Source organism: Onychostoma macrolepis, chromosome 20 (genome assembly GCF_012432095.1).
Source record: "Onychostoma macrolepis isolate SWU-2019 chromosome 20, ASM1243209v1, whole genome shotgun sequence".
In the NCBI taxonomy this organism is placed as follows: domain Eukaryota; kingdom Metazoa; phylum Chordata; class Actinopteri; order Cypriniformes; family Cyprinidae; genus Onychostoma; species Onychostoma macrolepis.
In genome coordinates this window covers 32501885-32520455 of record NC_081174.1, presented here as the reverse complement: position 1 = coordinate 32520455, position 18571 = coordinate 32501885, and the positions used below count along the sequence as shown (strand labels likewise).

The 18571-nt window shown below is 40.3% G+C and overlaps 1 protein-coding gene across 1 annotated transcript in view; it reads left to right on the top strand.

Moving 5' to 3' along the window:
* LOC131527426 (1-phosphatidylinositol 4,5-bisphosphate phosphodiesterase beta-1) overlaps positions 1 to 18571 on the top strand; it is an 85871-nt gene that overhangs the window by 55991 nt on the left and 11309 nt on the right. The window contains exons 11-31 of the mRNA XM_058756515.1: positions 899 to 1056; positions 1556 to 1638; positions 2044 to 2128; positions 3402 to 3576; positions 4262 to 4399; positions 4485 to 4549; positions 6733 to 6826; positions 6906 to 6990; positions 7114 to 7238; positions 7821 to 7975; positions 10251 to 10415; positions 10497 to 10596; positions 10680 to 10784; positions 10957 to 11072; positions 12557 to 12686; positions 12774 to 12827; positions 15270 to 15465; positions 15535 to 15691; positions 17778 to 17854; positions 18045 to 18134; positions 18403 to 18460. Of these exons, the coding sequence (XP_058612498.1) occupies positions 899 to 1056; positions 1556 to 1638; positions 2044 to 2128; positions 3402 to 3576; positions 4262 to 4399; positions 4485 to 4549; positions 6733 to 6826; positions 6906 to 6990; positions 7114 to 7238; positions 7821 to 7975; positions 10251 to 10415; positions 10497 to 10596; positions 10680 to 10784; positions 10957 to 11072; positions 12557 to 12686; positions 12774 to 12827; positions 15270 to 15465; positions 15535 to 15691; positions 17778 to 17854; positions 18045 to 18134; positions 18403 to 18460 (2411 nt within the window). The remainder of the gene's footprint in view (positions 1 to 898; positions 1057 to 1555; positions 1639 to 2043; positions 2129 to 3401; positions 3577 to 4261; positions 4400 to 4484; positions 4550 to 6732; positions 6827 to 6905; positions 6991 to 7113; positions 7239 to 7820; positions 7976 to 10250; positions 10416 to 10496; positions 10597 to 10679; positions 10785 to 10956; positions 11073 to 12556; positions 12687 to 12773; positions 12828 to 15269; positions 15466 to 15534; positions 15692 to 17777; positions 17855 to 18044; positions 18135 to 18402; positions 18461 to 18571) is intronic.

Here is an 18571-nt window from a genome sequence, read left to right as displayed (position 1 = left end):
AGGTCAGCCAATCAGACGCCTCCCACAACACCTACCTCACAGGTCAGCCAATCAGACGCCTCGCACAAACCCTACCTCACAGGTCAGCCAATCAGACGCCTTCGCACAAACCCTACCTCACAGGTCAACCAATCAGACACCTCACACAACACCTACCTCACAGGTCAGCCAATCAGACGCCTCGCACAACACCTACATCACAGCTCATTATCATTTGTAGTTTGAATAGATGATTTGGTGTCAGTGTGGTTTCAGATGCTAATGCATGTAGAATTTGCCGTTCGAATGAAGATGGAGTGACAAAAACCTCCCAGCTGTTTTTTTTTTTTTTTTTAACTTTGGTTGTAGAATTAAGATATTAATGTCAGTATCATTTGAGCTAATGGCAGTACTTCACTTAGACTCAGTTTCAGCACTTCCAATCAATATACTTAATTTTGCAATAAAACTCGAGATATCTCACTAATGCATTTTTAGATTCATTTAGATGTTCTGCCAATTAGCTAATTCAGACAGGAAGTTCATAATCACTCAGGAGACCAAAATGAATGGGATTTCTGCAACATAAACCATTCGACTGATTTTCCACTTTCATTAAAGGCTTCACATTGCATTTCCTCTCAGCTGAGGTGCATTATTATTGTAGGTGAAATGGTATGAAAATTGTACAATTTACATGCAACATTACAAATGCAAAATAAATAGACTGATCAACTTTTGACAAGGAAGATTTTAGTGATCAAACTTGATCAAATCAGATGAAACATGAACGTGTTGTGCAACACTCTCCTTCTGCAGTGCCATCAATGAAAGTACACAAAGAAAGTACATTAGATACGAGTGAGAGGTTTGTGATGGAGTGTCCACCTGATGTCCAGTGCTCTGTTGTTTTCTGCAGCGGGTCAGCTGGCGGGAAACTCATCTGTGGAGATTTACCGGCAGGTTCTGCTCTCCGGCTGTCGCTGTATAGAGCTGGACTGCTGGAAGGGCCGGACCGCCGACGAGGAGCCAATCATTACACACGGCTTCACCATGACCTCAGAGATCTTCTTCAAGGTAAATGCATTTATCTCCCTTGTTAGGTGCAGACTTGGGATTTGAGCAGGATGAGATGGTTTTGACAGGGATGTAGAGAAACAGAGAACCAGCGCTGAGATTTAGTAGAACCTTCAGACGAGATGAGCTTTAGGAACTATAAGGCAGAACATCAAGGATGGCATGAGAGAGGCAGAGAGAATATATACAATTGAGACATATTAAAAAACATATTTGAATGGATTAGAATAAGTTCTTAGGGTTAGCAGATGTGGTGGTATAATTTAGTGTGTACACAATCTGAATTCTGTTGATGAAGAATAGTGATCCAGTGTACCAGAAAACATTTATCTGGTGTATGTCGTGATGTCTCATCGTTCTCTGTGGAAGCACAAGAATGATCGAATAAACAGAGAAAACATCCATTGCACACCTAATGTTTACTAATTCTTTAAAATCATGACTGTCCCTCAGTTGTGGTGTCATTTCCATGCATGTAAACTAATGGATGGCTTTTTAGGAGGTGATTGAGGCCATCGCAGAGAGTGCCTTCAAGACGTCTTCGTTCCCTGTCATCCTGTCCTTTGAGAACCATGTGGACTCGTAAGTGTCAAATTTTTTTCTTGGAGCAACATAAATGATACAAGTATTTTGAGCTTTACTCACAGGATGTTGTTACAGTTAACATTGTGTGTGTGTGTGTGTGTGTGTGTGTGTATGAGTGTTTGCGTGTGTGTGTGTGGGTGTGAGATGATGTTCCTCTGAAACATTTTGCTCAGGGTTTGTTCTAAACCTCTAACAATAAATTAAACTTTAGCATATTAATTCATCTTGAAGCGCTTGATGCGCAGACTTCATTTATACTTTACACTGTAGATCATTTCAGTCTTTTTTAAACTTGTATTGATAGAATGTTTCATTCAGAATGTAATGGCAGCACTGGAGTCCTGCATCTGTTGAAGAGTCGCTTTATTCCTCAGTATCTCTCACGTTTGTACTGTGTTTTAGTCCCAAACAGCAGGCAAAGATGGCCGAGTATTGCCGATCAATATTTGGAGAAGCATTGCTCACAGACTCACTAGAGAAATACCCTGTGAGTGAAAACAGATCACACACGCACACACACACACACACTGATCAGTCACAGTCCTTCTGTCATGTTAATGTCGACCCATCAGCAAGTGTTGTTTCCTCGAGTCTTTCTTCTCCATGAGCCGGTGAACTGGAGTCATACGAAGGCCATTTTGTAACTTCTTTATGGGAAATAAGTGAAAAAGGTTTAACACCTCGATCTCTGCTGGGCTTTGTGTGCTCATGTAAACACATAAGTGACGTTCTTACAGGTTTTTGAACAGTCTGCATGTAAACACAAATAGCACTTTGGTGTCATAAAAAGCCTCTCGCAGTAGCACTTTCTGTGTGCAGTCAAAAATAGTCACAAATCAGATGTGAGAGATGATAAAATAAATATAATGAATCATGTGACCAGGAACACTTGGCATATGTAGGGCCTTATGAATTTTTTTTTTTTTTCTAATAAATTTAATTAATAAAATTTTTAAACCTAATCAAATGAAATTATAACAATTTCTTTACTACAAAACATTGTACATGAGTGCTGTACAGCAGTATTTTTTTTTTTTTTTAATTACTGCTTTATTAAAAATAGTACTCTATTGCTATCACAATTTCTTCAAGTTACAAAGCAGAACTTTATTTTGGTGGGTTGTAGTGAAGAGCTTTGAGTTTCTGTGCATATCTGCCGATAGTTTTCTCAAATGAAATGCTGGTGAAGTGATGATGATGAAGTTCATGTGTTCATGGAGTAACGTGCAGATGAGTGTCACACGTGTGTTTCAGTGTGTGTAATAGACTTCACACAGACTTCACGTTTACATAGCAGCGTAAGTTTAATATTTAATATTCACAGACACTCATCCATACTGCCATTTAAATTCAGTTGCAAAGCTCTATATAATATTATCAATTCCATTTTTAATACTTCATCCCATCTTTTTTTTTTTGCACCATATGACTCTAAATAAATGGAAACATAAACATTGAAAAAAACAGGATGGATATGAGGGTCCAGTGATGATTTTTCCTCTACTTTTCCTTTAAAAACTACAACATCAACTGTTTTCTCTCTGAAATCATTAATTATCATTTCCCATGCTTTCTTCATTGTTTCTCTTCCTTGTGATTTCTCTCGTCATGCATTATTAATGCTGGTAAACACAACTTGTGCTTTTTTCAAACCGCAGAAGAGTTTTTGTTTGTTCTAACCTATAAAATGATCATTTTGAGACGCAGGGTTCATGCATGTCAGTTAGTGACACATGTTTTTTGGGGTCTTTGTTTTGCAGTTGGAGGTTGGTGTTCCTCTGCCCAGCCCCGTGGACCTGATGGGCAAAATCCTCATCAAGAATAAGAAGAATTCCCACAAAGCCGACGGCAGCACCAAGAAGAAGCTCTCAGAGCAAACGTCCAATACCTGCAGTGACACGTCCAGCCTGTGCGAGCCCTCGTCTCCCAGCGCAGGTGTGGACCTCCTCCGCAGTCTTCAGAGTCAAACTGTGCCGCATTCGGAGTGTCTTCAGTAATGTCCATGTGACCAGAGCACTAATGCTGTTGACCTGCTGTGCATAACATTCACGAGTGTGTTTCTCCTTTAGGACTCTTCTGATACCAGATCCTTCACATGCGTGTTTGAGATCCTTTTCATCAGCTAATAAAGCTGCTATATTGCCGTCTGTAAGCGCTGTAGGATTCCCATCGGCTGATGTGTTTGTAAACTGAAGTCAAGTTTCTGACGCTGGTCAGCGGTGATTGTGTTCGGTTTCTCGCTGCCCTCTGCTGACCAACAAGCTTCAGTGCAAACACTGGCTCCTCACATGAGTGCTGTTTGGTTTTTTTGTTTGTCTGTTTGTCTTGTCTTTCCCGCTGAGGAGGTTATTTTGTCTTGGTTTGTCGGTAGAGCTTTTTTAATTTTTGAGTGTGAGACCAAGTTGAGTGTTTTTCTCGATAATAATCCGTTTCACTCGCATGCACATCACAAAAAGATCTGTCGTGTTTCAATGCAAGTTCTGCACGGCACTCGTTCTCAGTTTTATAGTCCTCAGTGGTTAATTACAGCCTTAGTTGGTGTTTCTCCCGGTCTCTGTGGGTCAGGGCAGACACTAGCCAGTCACTGTGAAGAATAAAGCACACATGTGTTCTGTAACAGGGTCCATACATCAGGAGACACCAGACAGCGCTCATGCAGATGGGAACGAGAGAGGCGAAAGAAGATTGCAGGGAATGAGGTCCATTGATAAAACGACTGGGTCGCTATTTAATAACGCATGTGTGGCGGATGACAAAGGTTTGTGATTGAACTTGAAGCAGGTGAAATGAGCCACGCTTCTCAGACTGTTTAGTGACGTCGGTCTGTGTCGCGTGTTCATCAGGGGAAGCGGACGCAGAGAGTGATGCGGATGAAGATAACGATGAAAGTAAGAAGTCCATGGATGAGGTGAGTGAACGTTTACATGCTGTGTGTCTCTCATGTGTTTCATGGGTTACCTTTGTTCTTCCTGCAGGAGCCGTGTGACATATGATTGTTTAAATCTGTTTATTCCAGTGATTGTTGGTACCTGAGATACAAAACTATTTGTAGTTGTCAATTTACTCTCCCTAATGTTTCAATTCAATAATGAAATGCCTTTAACTGAAAATTGAGTGTTTAATCTTATCATTATACATTACTGACATTCTATCCTCCAATCTGATACTGTTAAGTGCTTTGACACAATCTGTATTGATAAAAGCGCTGTATAAATAAAGGTGACTTGACTTGACTTGACTTAATGTTGTTCAAACCTGTATGACTTTATTCTGTGGAACAACAAACCTTCAAATTATCTTTTTGTGTTTCACAGAAGAAATGAAGTCATGCAGGTTTGATTTTCCTAAGAATTAAACACACAATTGTCATGTGATGTGTGTGTCAAGTCAAGTCACCCTTGGTTTATGAGGATACTTCCTGTGTGTGTGTGTGTGTGTGTGTGTGTGTGTGTGTGTGTGTGTGAGAGAGAGAGTACCTGTTTTTCTATTCTGGTGGGGACTTAAACCTGAATACACACAGACTCATGGGGACTTGTGTCGCGGGTGAACAAGCTAATAAATCACACAGAATGAAGTTTTTTGAAAATCTAAAAATGCCTGTAGTTTCCTGTAAGGGGTAGGTTTAGGTGTAGGTTTAGGTGTAGGTTTAGGTGTAGGACAATAGAATATACGGTCTGTATATTACGCCTATGGAGAGTCCCCACAAGGATAGCAAACCAGACATGTGTGTGTGTGTGTGTGTGTGTGTGTGTGTGGAGTGCCATCTAGTGGTGTTTCAGTGCAGCACAGCATCAGATCTCAGTAAATCAGGGATCCTCAAATCTAGGAAATCCAGGTATGTGAGTTTGATCAGGGTTGGAGTTCAAGCGCATTGGCCCTCCAGGGCAAGATTTGAGGAACCCTGCAGTAAATACTCTCCATTCACAGTAGTTTTAAAGAGTGTAATCAGTGTTGGGGGTAACGCATTACAAGTAACACAAGTTACATAATCAGATTACTTTTAACTAATAACTAGTTAGTAAATAGTAAAGTAACGCATTACTTTTTACTTTAGAAGGAAATATTTTTCAAATAGGTACTTTTCCAGTTACTTTGTTGCTCATGTATTGACTGACAGCTCTGGTGTTGAGAGAAATCAGGAGTAAGTGCAGAGCGTTGTGTGTGAACATGATCTTACTGTAGTTCTAGACTAAATATCAGCATGTATTTATTCATCTCACTGCACAAAAACACATTCAGTGTTCCTCACAATCAATAAAAACAGTCAAATACAAGCTCAGAATATTATACAAACCTGCAATAATTAAATATGTTAAATAAGAAAAATATAATTTATGTATTTAATCCCATTTTTGTAAACCAATGTCTTTGCTACTGACCTTCGATGATGCAATTCAGCCATACTAATAAGCAGAAATGACACGTTTGTGTTTGATTTTAGTTATTGCTGAATAGAGTTGAACTTTCTTCTCCTGAGTCATATTCTTCATGTGATTAGTTTGAGCGTCCTCTACTGTACAGACGTGAAACTACATTCACTTCAGTCTGAGACGTATTCACTTCACTTTGGGTGTGAAAGGGCTTTTACATTTGTAAAATAACTTTTTTATATTAAAAACAAACAAGCAAGACCTGCCCAGAATTAAAAAGTAACTCAAAAGTAAAGTACTGCATTACTTTCCATAAAACGTTACTAAGTAATGTAATTAGTTACTTTTTTAGGGAGAAACACAATATTGTAATGCATTACTTTTAAAACTAACTTTCCCAGCACTGGGTGTAATAATACTCGTCTCAACATTTGTTTCCATACGAGATACTGAATTCATGATTTGATATTACATGCACTGATATGATGAAACACCTCAGCTTGAGGCCTCAGCATTATATCATAAGTGTTGTATTTAACCTGATAGTGTCTGTCGCTGCTGAATGAGCGTCACGGCAGCGCATCAGATGGCCGGTGCCGATTTCATCTCTGAGTGTGTCGAGATTTGTCATTGGTCAAGATTGAGATCATTTTCTGAATGGGGATCTATGGTTATTCCTCTCAGAGTTTGCTGGAGTGACACGTGTCTCTGCTGTCTGTAGGGGACGGTAAATGAAGCCTTTGCCACAGAGGAGATGTCCAACTTAGTCAACTACATTCAGCCTGTTAAATTCAACTCCTTCGAGGCGTGCAAAAGTAAGTCAGTCTGTTCTTGAGATGTGTTTGACGCAGCGGCCCTGTAACATCAGTAACTCCTCTTGTTCGTTTGCCACAGAAATCGATCGAAGTTATGAAATGTCGTCGTTTGTGGAGACCAAAGCACTGGAGCTGCTCAAAGAATCGCCGGTGGAGTTCGTTGAGTATCTTTTGTTTTTATTGCACTTTTGCAGATGGGGGATTCTTTCAAATCAAATGAACACAAAAGATGTAAAATCGTGAAGCTCTTTTGTCTTTTGCTAGAGATACTTAACTCCTTCATGCAGGTATAATAAACTGCAGCTGAGCAGAATTTATCCCAAAGGAACTCGAGTCGACTCCTCGAACTACATGCCTCAGGTCTTCTGGAACGCCGGATGTCAGCTGGTCGCTCTGAACTTCCAGACCATAGGTACCTTCAGCTCGCGTCTGCGCTCAATGCATCATCATCATCATCATCATCAGCGCATGCAGTGAGCCCTGCTGAAAAACACAGCATATGCTGGTTAGGGATGTTTTGAAGCATGGCAGCTCTTTTGAGCTGGTCCTGAGCAGGAGCTAGTTGCTTAGTTAGGACCAGCACATGACCAACTTAAACCAGCTCAAACCAGCTGCCATGCTTCAGAACATCCCTAACCAGCTTGTGCTGTTTTTTTCAACAGTGAGATAGAGATTGTTCTCTATTATCACAGACCAGACATTGAAACAGAAGCAACGGTTCGCCAAAGACTTAAAGCTGAAGTTTAATCATTGAACTGTCATGTTAGTTTTTAACTTTGTGAAGGCTGTTGGATGAGCTTGGATAAGGCAAAGCCACATCAAACTATGAGTTTCTTTAAAACATGCAATATAAAGTTTCTTTCAGATGGGTTTAGTTTATAGAAATGCACTTTTCTCTGTGCATCTCCATCGCAGCGCACAGTCCTGATTATTGATTGGTTTGGTCATGTATTAGCACTAATGTGCTTGATTTCGGTCTGTGTGTGATTGGCAGATCTGCCCATGCAGCTGAATCTGGGCATATTTGAGTACAACGGGAAATGTGGCTACAGACTGAAGCCAGAGTTCATGCGACGGACGGACAAACAGTTTGACCCGTTCACTCAGAATACAGTAGACGGAATCGTAGCACACACGCTATCTGTGAAGGTGAGTCTGAAGCCGTCCCTTCTGCTCGTGTCTGAATTAAATCAAAGAAAATGGATGTAGAGGCTTAATCAGTTGAAGTTTGCAGCCCATTGTGTTTTGGGTCATCGCAAGAGAAAATTTTATTTGACAGGTTTAATTACGTCATTCAAAAATATACTTCTCAATTAGCACTTTAAAGAAAAGGAGCTGTTTCGCTTGTATGAGTATGAAGTCTTAGCCTGACTACGTCAGACTTCGTACTTCTGTACTTCGTACTTCGTACAATTTCAGTCTCGCTTTCTCTTCGCAAACCAGCTCCCAGTTTATCTCCGGCTCTGCAGCAGCCGGCCAACCAACGAACAGAGGGCGGGCTGAGAGACGTGACGTAGACGCTAAGCGCCGAATTTAAGATTGTAGTTTAGGTGAGGGAAATCTAAAACGACAGCTGACATGGAGACACGGGATGCTATTCGCTCTGTTGTGGAGAATATTCCCAGCATTTGCCAACTGAAGCCTGAACAAGAAGAGTGTTTGGTTCACATTTTCAATGGAGGTGATGTTGTGGCCCTACTCCCGACAGGTTTTGGGAGAAGTTTAATTTATCAACTGTTACCGATCGTCAGCGAGAAACTGGGGAGGCCAAAGTTGGGGAGGCCAATTATCACAAGGCGATAATTGTGGATGCGTAGATTTACTTCACATAATCTGCAAAAGTCATTCACAGCCATCTTCAATCCGGTATTTCGCTCGATGGTTTTGTTTTCGCCGCATGCCTGTGTTTACAGCGGAAGTTCAAGGCGGCTGAGCGGGCACATAACATACATCATAACCAAACGCTTTGTGATTGGCTTACGGGTACACCAATGATTTTAAACTTCAGACAAGCACCCCCACGAGAAAGCAAACGCTTGTCAAGTATGCCCTTCCAGACTCTGTCTACGAAGCAAAGCTTCGCAGAGTTTGGTATTACCAGGCTAATGAAGTCTGTATGATTTTGAAGATCACACCAGTAGAGGGGCAGTTGCTGCAGTCACAAAAAAGTTCTTAGTATTTTTGTCTTGTTTTCTAGTAGAAATATCTAAACATTCTTGAATCAAGATACATTTACTTAACAAGTAAAATGATTTAAGATATTAAGTCTTGTTTTCAAAAGAAAATTATCAAAATTAATAATCTTATAAATAAAAATAATCTTAATTCAAAATAATTTTTTCATAGAAAATAAGACATAATGGGCCTTATTTTAACGATCTAAGCACATGGTCTAAAGCACACGGCGCAGGTGCACTTAGGACGTTTCTGAATCCACTGCTAGTATATGACGGGAAAAACAGTTGGTGCTCCTGGCACGTGGTCTAAAAGGGTTGTCCCTATTCTCTTAATGAGTAATGGGTGTGTTTTTGGGCATAACATGCAATAAACCAATCAGAGTCTCATCTCCCATTCCCTTTAAGAGTGAGTTGCGCTCACGCCATGGCGGATTCACTATTTAAACAGTGAAATGTTAAGACGCACAGACTGAACGCGTCTCCAGAGAGCAAACGGATCTGCTCATGTGCGAGCAAATAGGTAGCCTCGTTCTGATACATGCCATGACTATCCATTATGACATGTATGACATTTTTATATTTATGTAGCCAATACATTAATATTCTTTTACATTGTAATCCGTTCATTTTTAATATTGGGCATATTTGTGTGCTTCCGCGCATCCCTGTGTGTGTAATAAGCAAAGTGAACGCACGTTCTGGACCCACCTATAGGCACATATTCTACTAACGCACTCTTTAAATAACAAAAAAAAATATTGCGCCATTGACTTTAGACCAGGTTTGATTTGGTCTACGGCGCAGTCTATTTTCAGTCTCTCAAAATAGCAACATGCCTCTTTTTTAGACCAGCATGCCCATGGGCGCACAAATGGGCGCAAATGCATTTGCGACTTAAACAACGCAGCACAGGACGGGAAAATGAGAACTGCATGTTGGCCTGAAACTAGCAAAAACACTTGCGCCACATTGTGCCGGGTGTATGATTGGCCCATAATCTTGAGTGATTTTACTTGTACAGTAAATTCATCTCGATTCAATAATTTTTATATATTTATACTAGAAAACAAGACAAAAATACTAAGTAAGATTATAATTTTTTGCAGTGTTGCTAAAATCGTGCAGTGTGAACTCGGCGTAAGTCCCAAACATCCAGATGTTCATTCACAGATTCGGTCAAATCCAGCAGATGAGAGTGACTATCTGGCAGCTTCTGCCGTGTCAAATAAGATTTCTGTCTTTCTCAGATCATATCCGGTCAGTTCCTGTCCGATAAGAGAGTCGGTGTTTACGTGGAGGTGGAAATGTTCGGCCTGCCGGTGGACACCAAACGGAAAGCATTTAAGACCAAGACATCTCAAGGCAATGCCAACAATCCGGTGTGGGATGAAGATCCAGTGGTCTTCAAAAGAGTACGTCTTCAGTGACGAGCACTGAACCATCAGGCAGATTCTCCATCAAACACTTTGATTTTGATGAGCCGTATGTTTCAGGTGGTTCTTCCCACGCTGGCGTCATTGAGGATAGCCGTGTATGAAGACAATGGGAAATTTATCGGCCATCGCATCATCCCAGTATGTGCCATCCGACCCGGCAAGTATCCGCTTGATTTCTCTGGATGCGAAAGTGCACGAGGACAGATCGTGGTCATTAAAGTGCACGTCTCTCTGCTGCAGGATATCATTACATCAGTCTGAGGAGCGAGAAGAACCAGACGCTGACACTTCCGTCCGTCTTCGTCTACACTGAGGTCAAGGACTACGTCCCAGACACCTTTGCAGGTACAAGGGCCAAAAAAGAGGCTCATATAAACTTGGCTGTCAGAGTCAGTGATAAATCACTGCTTCTTTATACTTGCACACTTCTGTAGCTTTTGCTCAGTTTTTGTTCTTAAAGACTCATTATGCAGACAGCAGTGTTCTGGTGTTTTGATGCTGCTGTGTTTCATGTCAGATGTGATCGAGGCCCTGTCCAATCCCATCCTGTACGTCAGTCTGATGGAGCAGAGAGCCAATCAGCTGGCGGCTCTAACACAAGAGGAGGGAGCGCAGGAGACCGACAGAGAAGAGGTGAGTGAGTCCAGCTGTTATTGCACAGCAACTCGTACCCTAAACAAGCTTGCACAACATTGATCTGTTTGTTCGAGCAGCTCGACTGGCTCTCTATGTGATGATGATGATCAATCTCTGGGCAGCGTAGGCCTGAAACAACATAAACTGTTGCATAGAAATAGTTTTGTTGTTGAACAGCTGTTTGATGTCACATCCTGCAATAGCGTGTTTTCACCAGAGGGGCGCTGTAATATGGTCTATGTAAGAAAACCAAACTTTAAAACAAGAGTGAGAGACTGTAACTGATTGAGATTTTAAGTTGGGAGAAATTTGGGAATTTATATTTAATTAAAAATTGCTTTTAAAGATGAATGATCCTCTTGTGTTTATGATTTGCAGTACATCACTAATAGCAGCTGTTAACTCAAGACATGCATTGACTAGTCCTCTGAGCATTAAGGTCTATTAACTACCTCTGTTTGTCCTTTTGATGTTCAAGTCTTTGTGTTTGTGAAGTGGGGGACTTGTTTCTGTGTGTGTGTGTGTGTGTGTGTAAGAGAGAGAGTGTTGCGTGTTGTTCAGTTCTTGGGGGTGGGGGAGGGGTTGTCAGGCGTGTCTGTGTCTCTATGGTGACAGGCGTGTTCTCTGAGTCAGCACATGCTCAGGAGCATCTCTTAATTTATTTAGTGCCTCTAAACATGTGAAGGCTCCTCATAAAAACGCAGACATTTCTAGTACTAAAGTTGTAATGGCAAAGCTTTTTTACTGCACAGAAAGTAGGACTGGTAATAGGTTAAAACAATTAAAAAACAATAAATAACCGAAATGAAAAGAATGGCATTCTGTAATTCAAGAAGTGTCAACAGCTTAATGTGCTTTAAGGTTCACAGTAAATTCTTGGATAAGGTTTATCTAAGCAAGACATAATTTGACATAACATGAAAATTCAATTAACTTTCCAGCCCTAGAAATCGCAATTTAAGATTCAACATATCCAGATTTTCCAGGACTGTGAGAATGCAGGTTCTTTGATACAAATCAGTTGAGAACGGATTGAAATAAGAAATATAATATCCGTTTACATCCTGATTTTGGATCTGAGAGCATCTCTCTCTCTCTCTCACTCACTCAAGCAGTCAAGCTGAATCAACATGATCCGCTATCAACCGTTTGTGCAGCGTTTGCAGGCCGGTGTCTGCTTATAAAACTGCAGCGAGTCAAACGCTTGTGAGCTGTCAGCCGCAAACTAGTCTTTGACCAGTTGACTAGTATTAGTTTAGTCATGCTGAGGGTGGGCTACCAGCGGTATGTTTACACGCTCTGGCCAGCCATGCAGGTATGGTGTTTTTTGGTCGTTATGTCGTAGTTTTATACGTGTGATGCAGAATTAACTGATTAAAGCTTCATTTAGAAACTTCATCTTGGTTTTCTGTGAGCTGTTCTTAGCAACAGTCCAGGATTCAGGTATTCATCTGTAGATCTCTATATGCTTGTGTTTGAAGCAGGTCAATGGCCGTGGAGATCCTGTGTCAGAGGTCAAGACTGACCCAAAACCCGCCGCAGAGAACGGGCTGAACCATGACAGCATCTCGCCCAAATCATCCGTGGTCAGTCACCAGACTTCATCCTCAGGTGCGTGACGCGCTTCCAGCGGCTGCGCTTTAATGCTGCATTCACATGTAGAATCAGGACGGCATCATCTGTGTGTATGTGTTTCAGGGTCGGTCAAACCTGCTGTGAAGTCTGAGGATGTGGTCCAGAGTGTTTTAACAGGTACGTCTCTGAGGTTCACATCCGTCTCTGATTACCTTATCTCAGATGCATGTAAACACGTCATAAACGATGATGTGAGCGTCTCAAGTACATCAGAGGATCTCTTCATGTACAGATTTAAGCTAAATCACATTTATTTCTATAGCGATTTATGCAATACAGATTGTTTCAAAGCTGCTTCACAGTAATAAACAGGAACGTAACGTAAAGTGTTCATGTTGCAAAATTCATCAGTTATGAAGCAAATTCAGTTTCAGCTGTAAAGCAGCTCTACAGAAGACAATAGAGTCATTATTCAGATCAAATAGATTGGCATTAGATTGGTTCTCTTCATATCTCTCTGATAAATCAGTATAGGTGATGATTGGAAATTCATCCTCTCCTTTCGCACCACTCACATATGGGGTACCTCAAGGATCCCTTTTGGGTCCTATTTTATTCTGTTTGTATATGCTCCTCTTGGGTTCTATCATGAGGAAATATAATATTTCATATCAGTGCTATATGATACTCAGATTTACATTCCCCTTAGTTCTGAGAACTTCTCAAATGTTTTAAAGAGATCCAGTGTTAGGTTTACAGCTTTGGGGGAGGGGGTGCTCCTAAGTTGAAAAACTTAGGGGCGCAATGCAAATTTTTCAAATTATGTTTTTTATCTTAATTAGGGGATATAATTAGTTTCAGAATACAGAAAGTACACAAGGTTTTTAAATAATTTTGCTTCAGACTCTATTTAATAGGCTAATTATGTAATTATTTATAGTACTATTAAATTGTATGTGCATTAGGTATGTTGACAGTATAACATTTTCACAATAGTCGTTGAAGCTTTTGTCACGGTATATGGTTTTATCACAATAGCGCAGCGGTTCCCAATTCCAGTCCCAATTAACGTCTCGCACACTTTAATGCCCTTTGTACGGAACATATACACTCATTTCAAACAGGAATCATGGCGGAATATCCAGTGATGCCCACTTCGCAGGGCACTTACGGTCGAATAGAACAAACGCCATACGTGATAAGAGATACATACGAAATATGCAGAGCAAGGAGGCGCGAGGACTGGAATTGGGAACTAAAAGGCTTTATTAAAAAAAAAAAAAAGATTAGAGTGCAACAGATTAACGTTCAAAAGAAGGAAAGAACAATAGGTAACACTTTACAATAAGGTCCCATTAGTTAACATTAGTTAAAGCAGGTTAACATTAGCTAACAATGTACAATAGCTAATTGTTGCAGTAGTTAATATTCTTTGTTAACGTTGATTAATAAAAATACAACTATTTATTGTTAGTTAATGTTAGCTCCATTGAATAATATTAGCAGACACAATTTTTGATTTTATAATGTATTATCAAAAGTTGAAATTAACATGAACTAAGATTAATAAATGCAGTCATTGTTATTTCATGTTAACTAATGTAGTTAACTCATGTTAATGGAACCTGCTAAGTGTTACCAAACAATAATAACGAATCAGTCAATATATATTATAGGCCATGTATTAGGTTAGAGTAAAAGAAAATTGTCACGAATCCGGTCCATGGACTTCCATTCGCTCGCCACCAGAGGTCACTCCTCCATCACACTGACTCTCACCCTGCGCCCCAATGTGCATACTACCCACCCTATCTGCCCTAAATAGTACGCAGGCTCACATTGCACAGACTGTTTCACATTTACTCCGGACTACATTTCACAGCAGCCATTTCACTAATCACACGCTCACACCTGAGAACTATCACACAATCACACACACACTACATAAACCATGGACTTCCTCTTCCTTGCGGCCGAGTATTGTCTAGTGTGAATCACAGTCTTTGCTGATAGCTACTTTACGGAGCCTTCCTAGTTTCTTGATCTTAGTCTTGCCAAGCCTGTTTATCTGTGTTTTTGATTATTGCTTGTGTACTCGGATTACCCCTTTGTCAAGCCCTTTGGATATTGTTCGCCAATCGATGACCCACGCATGCCCTCGGAATACTCTTGTGTCTTGTCCTCAACATACCTGTTTGCTGATGTTTGACTCTGCCTGTGTTTGTCTGTGTTACTAAATAAAAGCTTGCACATGGATCCGTACGCCTCACGTCTCGTCGGCTCCGTTACAAAAATGTTTGAAAGTAAACTGCTCATTAAGTCTTTAAGTATTAATTATTTGGTGCTATGGTGAAGACTAAAGTGAATATAAATATCTAAATGACTGAAACATTGACACAGTTCAGAAAGTAGCGCAGCTGCTTTGTTTACAGGGTTACCGGGGTAACAGCTGCATTTCTGCTTCTAGTGACGAGTGTGTGTTTTATTTCAGTGCGTCTCTTTCACTCGCTCCGGCCTTTCTTCTCATCTGTGCTAATTTACATTAAATCATTGCCTTTTTAAAGTTCAGTAATCATATGAGGCTATATCACTATTTTTCGCTGTGTGTGTGTGTGACAGAGGTGGACGCTCAGACTGTAGATGAACTGAAACAGATGAAGGGATATTTGCGGGAGCAGAAGAGGCAGTACAAAGAACTAAAGGAACTCATGAGGAAACACAACAAGAAAACGAACGAGCTGATTAACGAACACGCATCCAGACAGAAGCAGCAGCACAGCGAGTTCCTCCGGCGCAGGTCTGCTCTGCAGAAGAGGTGAGTTTCTCTGAGACTGGCTCTGCCGTCCGCTCGGTTCCTGGCGTCTGATGGGTCGTGTTCCCACAGGAGCGTGTCGGATCAGGATCAGGATCTGCTGGCGCTGGAGCAGGAGAGATGTGGGAAACTGAGTGAACTGAAGGAGCAGCAGCAGCGGCAGCTCCTCGCTCTCAGACAGGAGCAGTTCTACAGCGAGAAATACCTCAAACGAGAGCACGTCAAACTGGTAACCGCTACTGATTACTCCCATAACCACTATCAAATAAAGTGATTACTATGTGAACCTGAACCCGCACAAATCACAACTAATCATTTGCCAACAAACGTGGCTGCTTTTCCAACATTTTGTCACTAAATTATAGTGTTGTAGTGCTAGAGACTGGGACTAAGAGGACTCAGATCACAGCTGCAGGGATATCACTAAATTACTGGTCCATTGTCTGATTTATTTGTTAACATCATTACTGTGAATGAATGCAAAACTTAATAACTTCCTTCTAATTTGATTTCTTTTGAAAATGCTGTCAGGTCAGAATTTAATGGGGAATTGTGTAAAAAAAATGTCCCTAAAATTAATTCAAATGCCCAAAAAATTCAAGATATGATTGCGAAAAATATGTATGAGATCTAATATCACAAGAGCAAGAAAGCTATTTTCACAAACATGAGCGTGACTGCAAACATGATATCGATTTTATACAAACATTCAACAAACAAAAAGTCAATATTAAGTGAATTACATTTCAGATTCCTATTTCAGCTTTGAATGAATCGGTTGAATAAATGATTCCATGACTCACTCTTTAAGTGATCTGCCACCACCTAGCCTACTGCAGTTTTAATTTGCATATTTAAAACGATTTTTAATATTCAAAAGTTGTTTTTTTTTTTAAACTAATGTCAACAATATGTACCAATTCAGATGAGACTTCTGTGCCACTTCTGCAGCGCAAAGATGAAGATTGTAGTGATTTCATTTGATTTGTAACAGCTCAGTACAGGGATGGGCAGTATTTATGATACATGTATTTCAAATACATATTTCAAATATAAAATAGGATTCTTTAATTTGTATTTGATAGGGTTGAAGAAAATGGCTTCATATTTTGTATCAAAATACTTTAGTGTTTTGTATTTTTGTAGTTTTAAAATACTGTAAAATACTTTGTAAGAAGTCTACATGATGACATCATAAAAACGCGGCCTCTGATTGGTGCCTGCTCAGTAGGGGTGGGCGATATGGAAAAAATATCATATCATGATTTTTTTTTTTTTTTTTAGGAATATCACAATTCACGATTCTTTGTCATGTTGGTTTTACTATTTTGCAAGTTGTCTGAGCATTACAATAATTTAATAGGGCAACTAATTTCTCTATTATAAAGACAAAGCCTTTCAAGGTAATAGCCTTTCAGAGCGCGGCTGACACAGAAGATCGTACGCAGTTTGCGTCCAGCATTCTCCAAAATGGCGCTACGCTGATGCAGAGGAGATGAAATTTTTTGGTTTTTTTGCGTACAAAAAGTATTCTCATCACTTCATAACGTTACGGTTGAACCACTGATGGCAGATGGACTATTTTGACGACGTCTTTCGTACTTTTCTGGACCTTGACAGTGTAATTTACTATGCAGTCAGTGGGACAGTCACAAACCTCCCGGTTTTCATCTAAAATATCTTAAATTGTGTTCTGAAGACGAACGAAGCTTTTACGGGTTTGGAACGACATGGGGTAAGTGATTAATGACAGAATTTTCATTTTGGGGTGGAGTAACCTTTTAAGGTATTTGGTATTTTATTTTAAAATACATTTTGATGTATCTTTGATTGTGTGTGTGTGTGTGTGTGTGTGTGAACAACTGTCTCCACAAGGATAGTAAAACCTGACATTTTTGACATTGTGGAGAGCGGCCTGTGGTCCCCATGAGGGGAAAAAATGATTAAAAATAGTAAATTATGTTTATCTGAAAGTGTGAGAATGCAAACAGGTTTTCTGTAAGGGTTAGGGTTAGAGGATATAAAATATCGTTTGGTCAGTATAAAAGTAATAGAAGTCTATGGAAAGTCCCCACAATTCACAGAAACAAACAATATTGTTCTGATGTGGAACATGAGGAAGAGTCAGTCGGTGTTAAACACATCTGAGCCTCCACACGTTCATACACAACAAACATAGTTCTGTCCATCAGCTGCTGATTGGATTTTGAGCAGTCAGCCAATCAGATTGCGTTTCCTGTCTCGTTAGCGTGTGCTGTACATCAGCGGTGCGAGATGTTCGCTTACATACATGTTGGCTTTCTTTTGCGGTGTAGCTTGTTGAGAAGTTGACGGCTGTGGCAGAAGAGTGTCAGAATAACCAGCTGAAGAAACTGAAGGATCTGTGTGAGAAGTAAGAGATATTAAAGTGATCGTTCAACCACAAATCATCATTTGCTCTCCTCATGTCCTTCAATCCTGTGGGACTTTCTTTGAAAAATGTCTTTGTCCTTGGTTTAGTTCATTTAATCAAAGTTATTGTGGTCTGATGTTGTTTGGACACCACTGTCCCGCAAAATATCCCATGATTTCCTTTTTTTCAGAGAAAACAAAGACTTGAAGAAAAGGATGGACAAGAGACGACAGGAGAAGTTTCAAGAAGCCCGAACGCTGGAGAAGACTCTGACTGATGAGTGAGTGATTTCAACTCTTTGAGAGGATCTTCAGATCACGTGTTCATGGATCAACATCTCTACCAACCAGTCAGAGTTTACAGATTGAGCATCATTCTCACCAAACCATCGTCTTAGAGCTGCTTGATGAGGGTTTGGACAGTTTGTTGAACAGGAAAAAAGCTGATGTTGATCCAAACACACGATCATCTTTGGTGCTACGACTGCTAGTGGCCAGTCTGATGAAGATTATGCTTGACACTGAAGCTAAAATCATCCTGTTTTATAGGAAAAAGATGGAGATGAACAGATCACATGTGAACGAGGTGGTGCAGTCCATCAAACGGGTGAGTGGATACTGGTTACCATGGACTAGTTAAGCCCTGCTGGTAAATGCTTTAATTACACAGTCTTTCTCATTTGGCCGACAATCAAAAGTAGTTGTGTATTCTGACAAA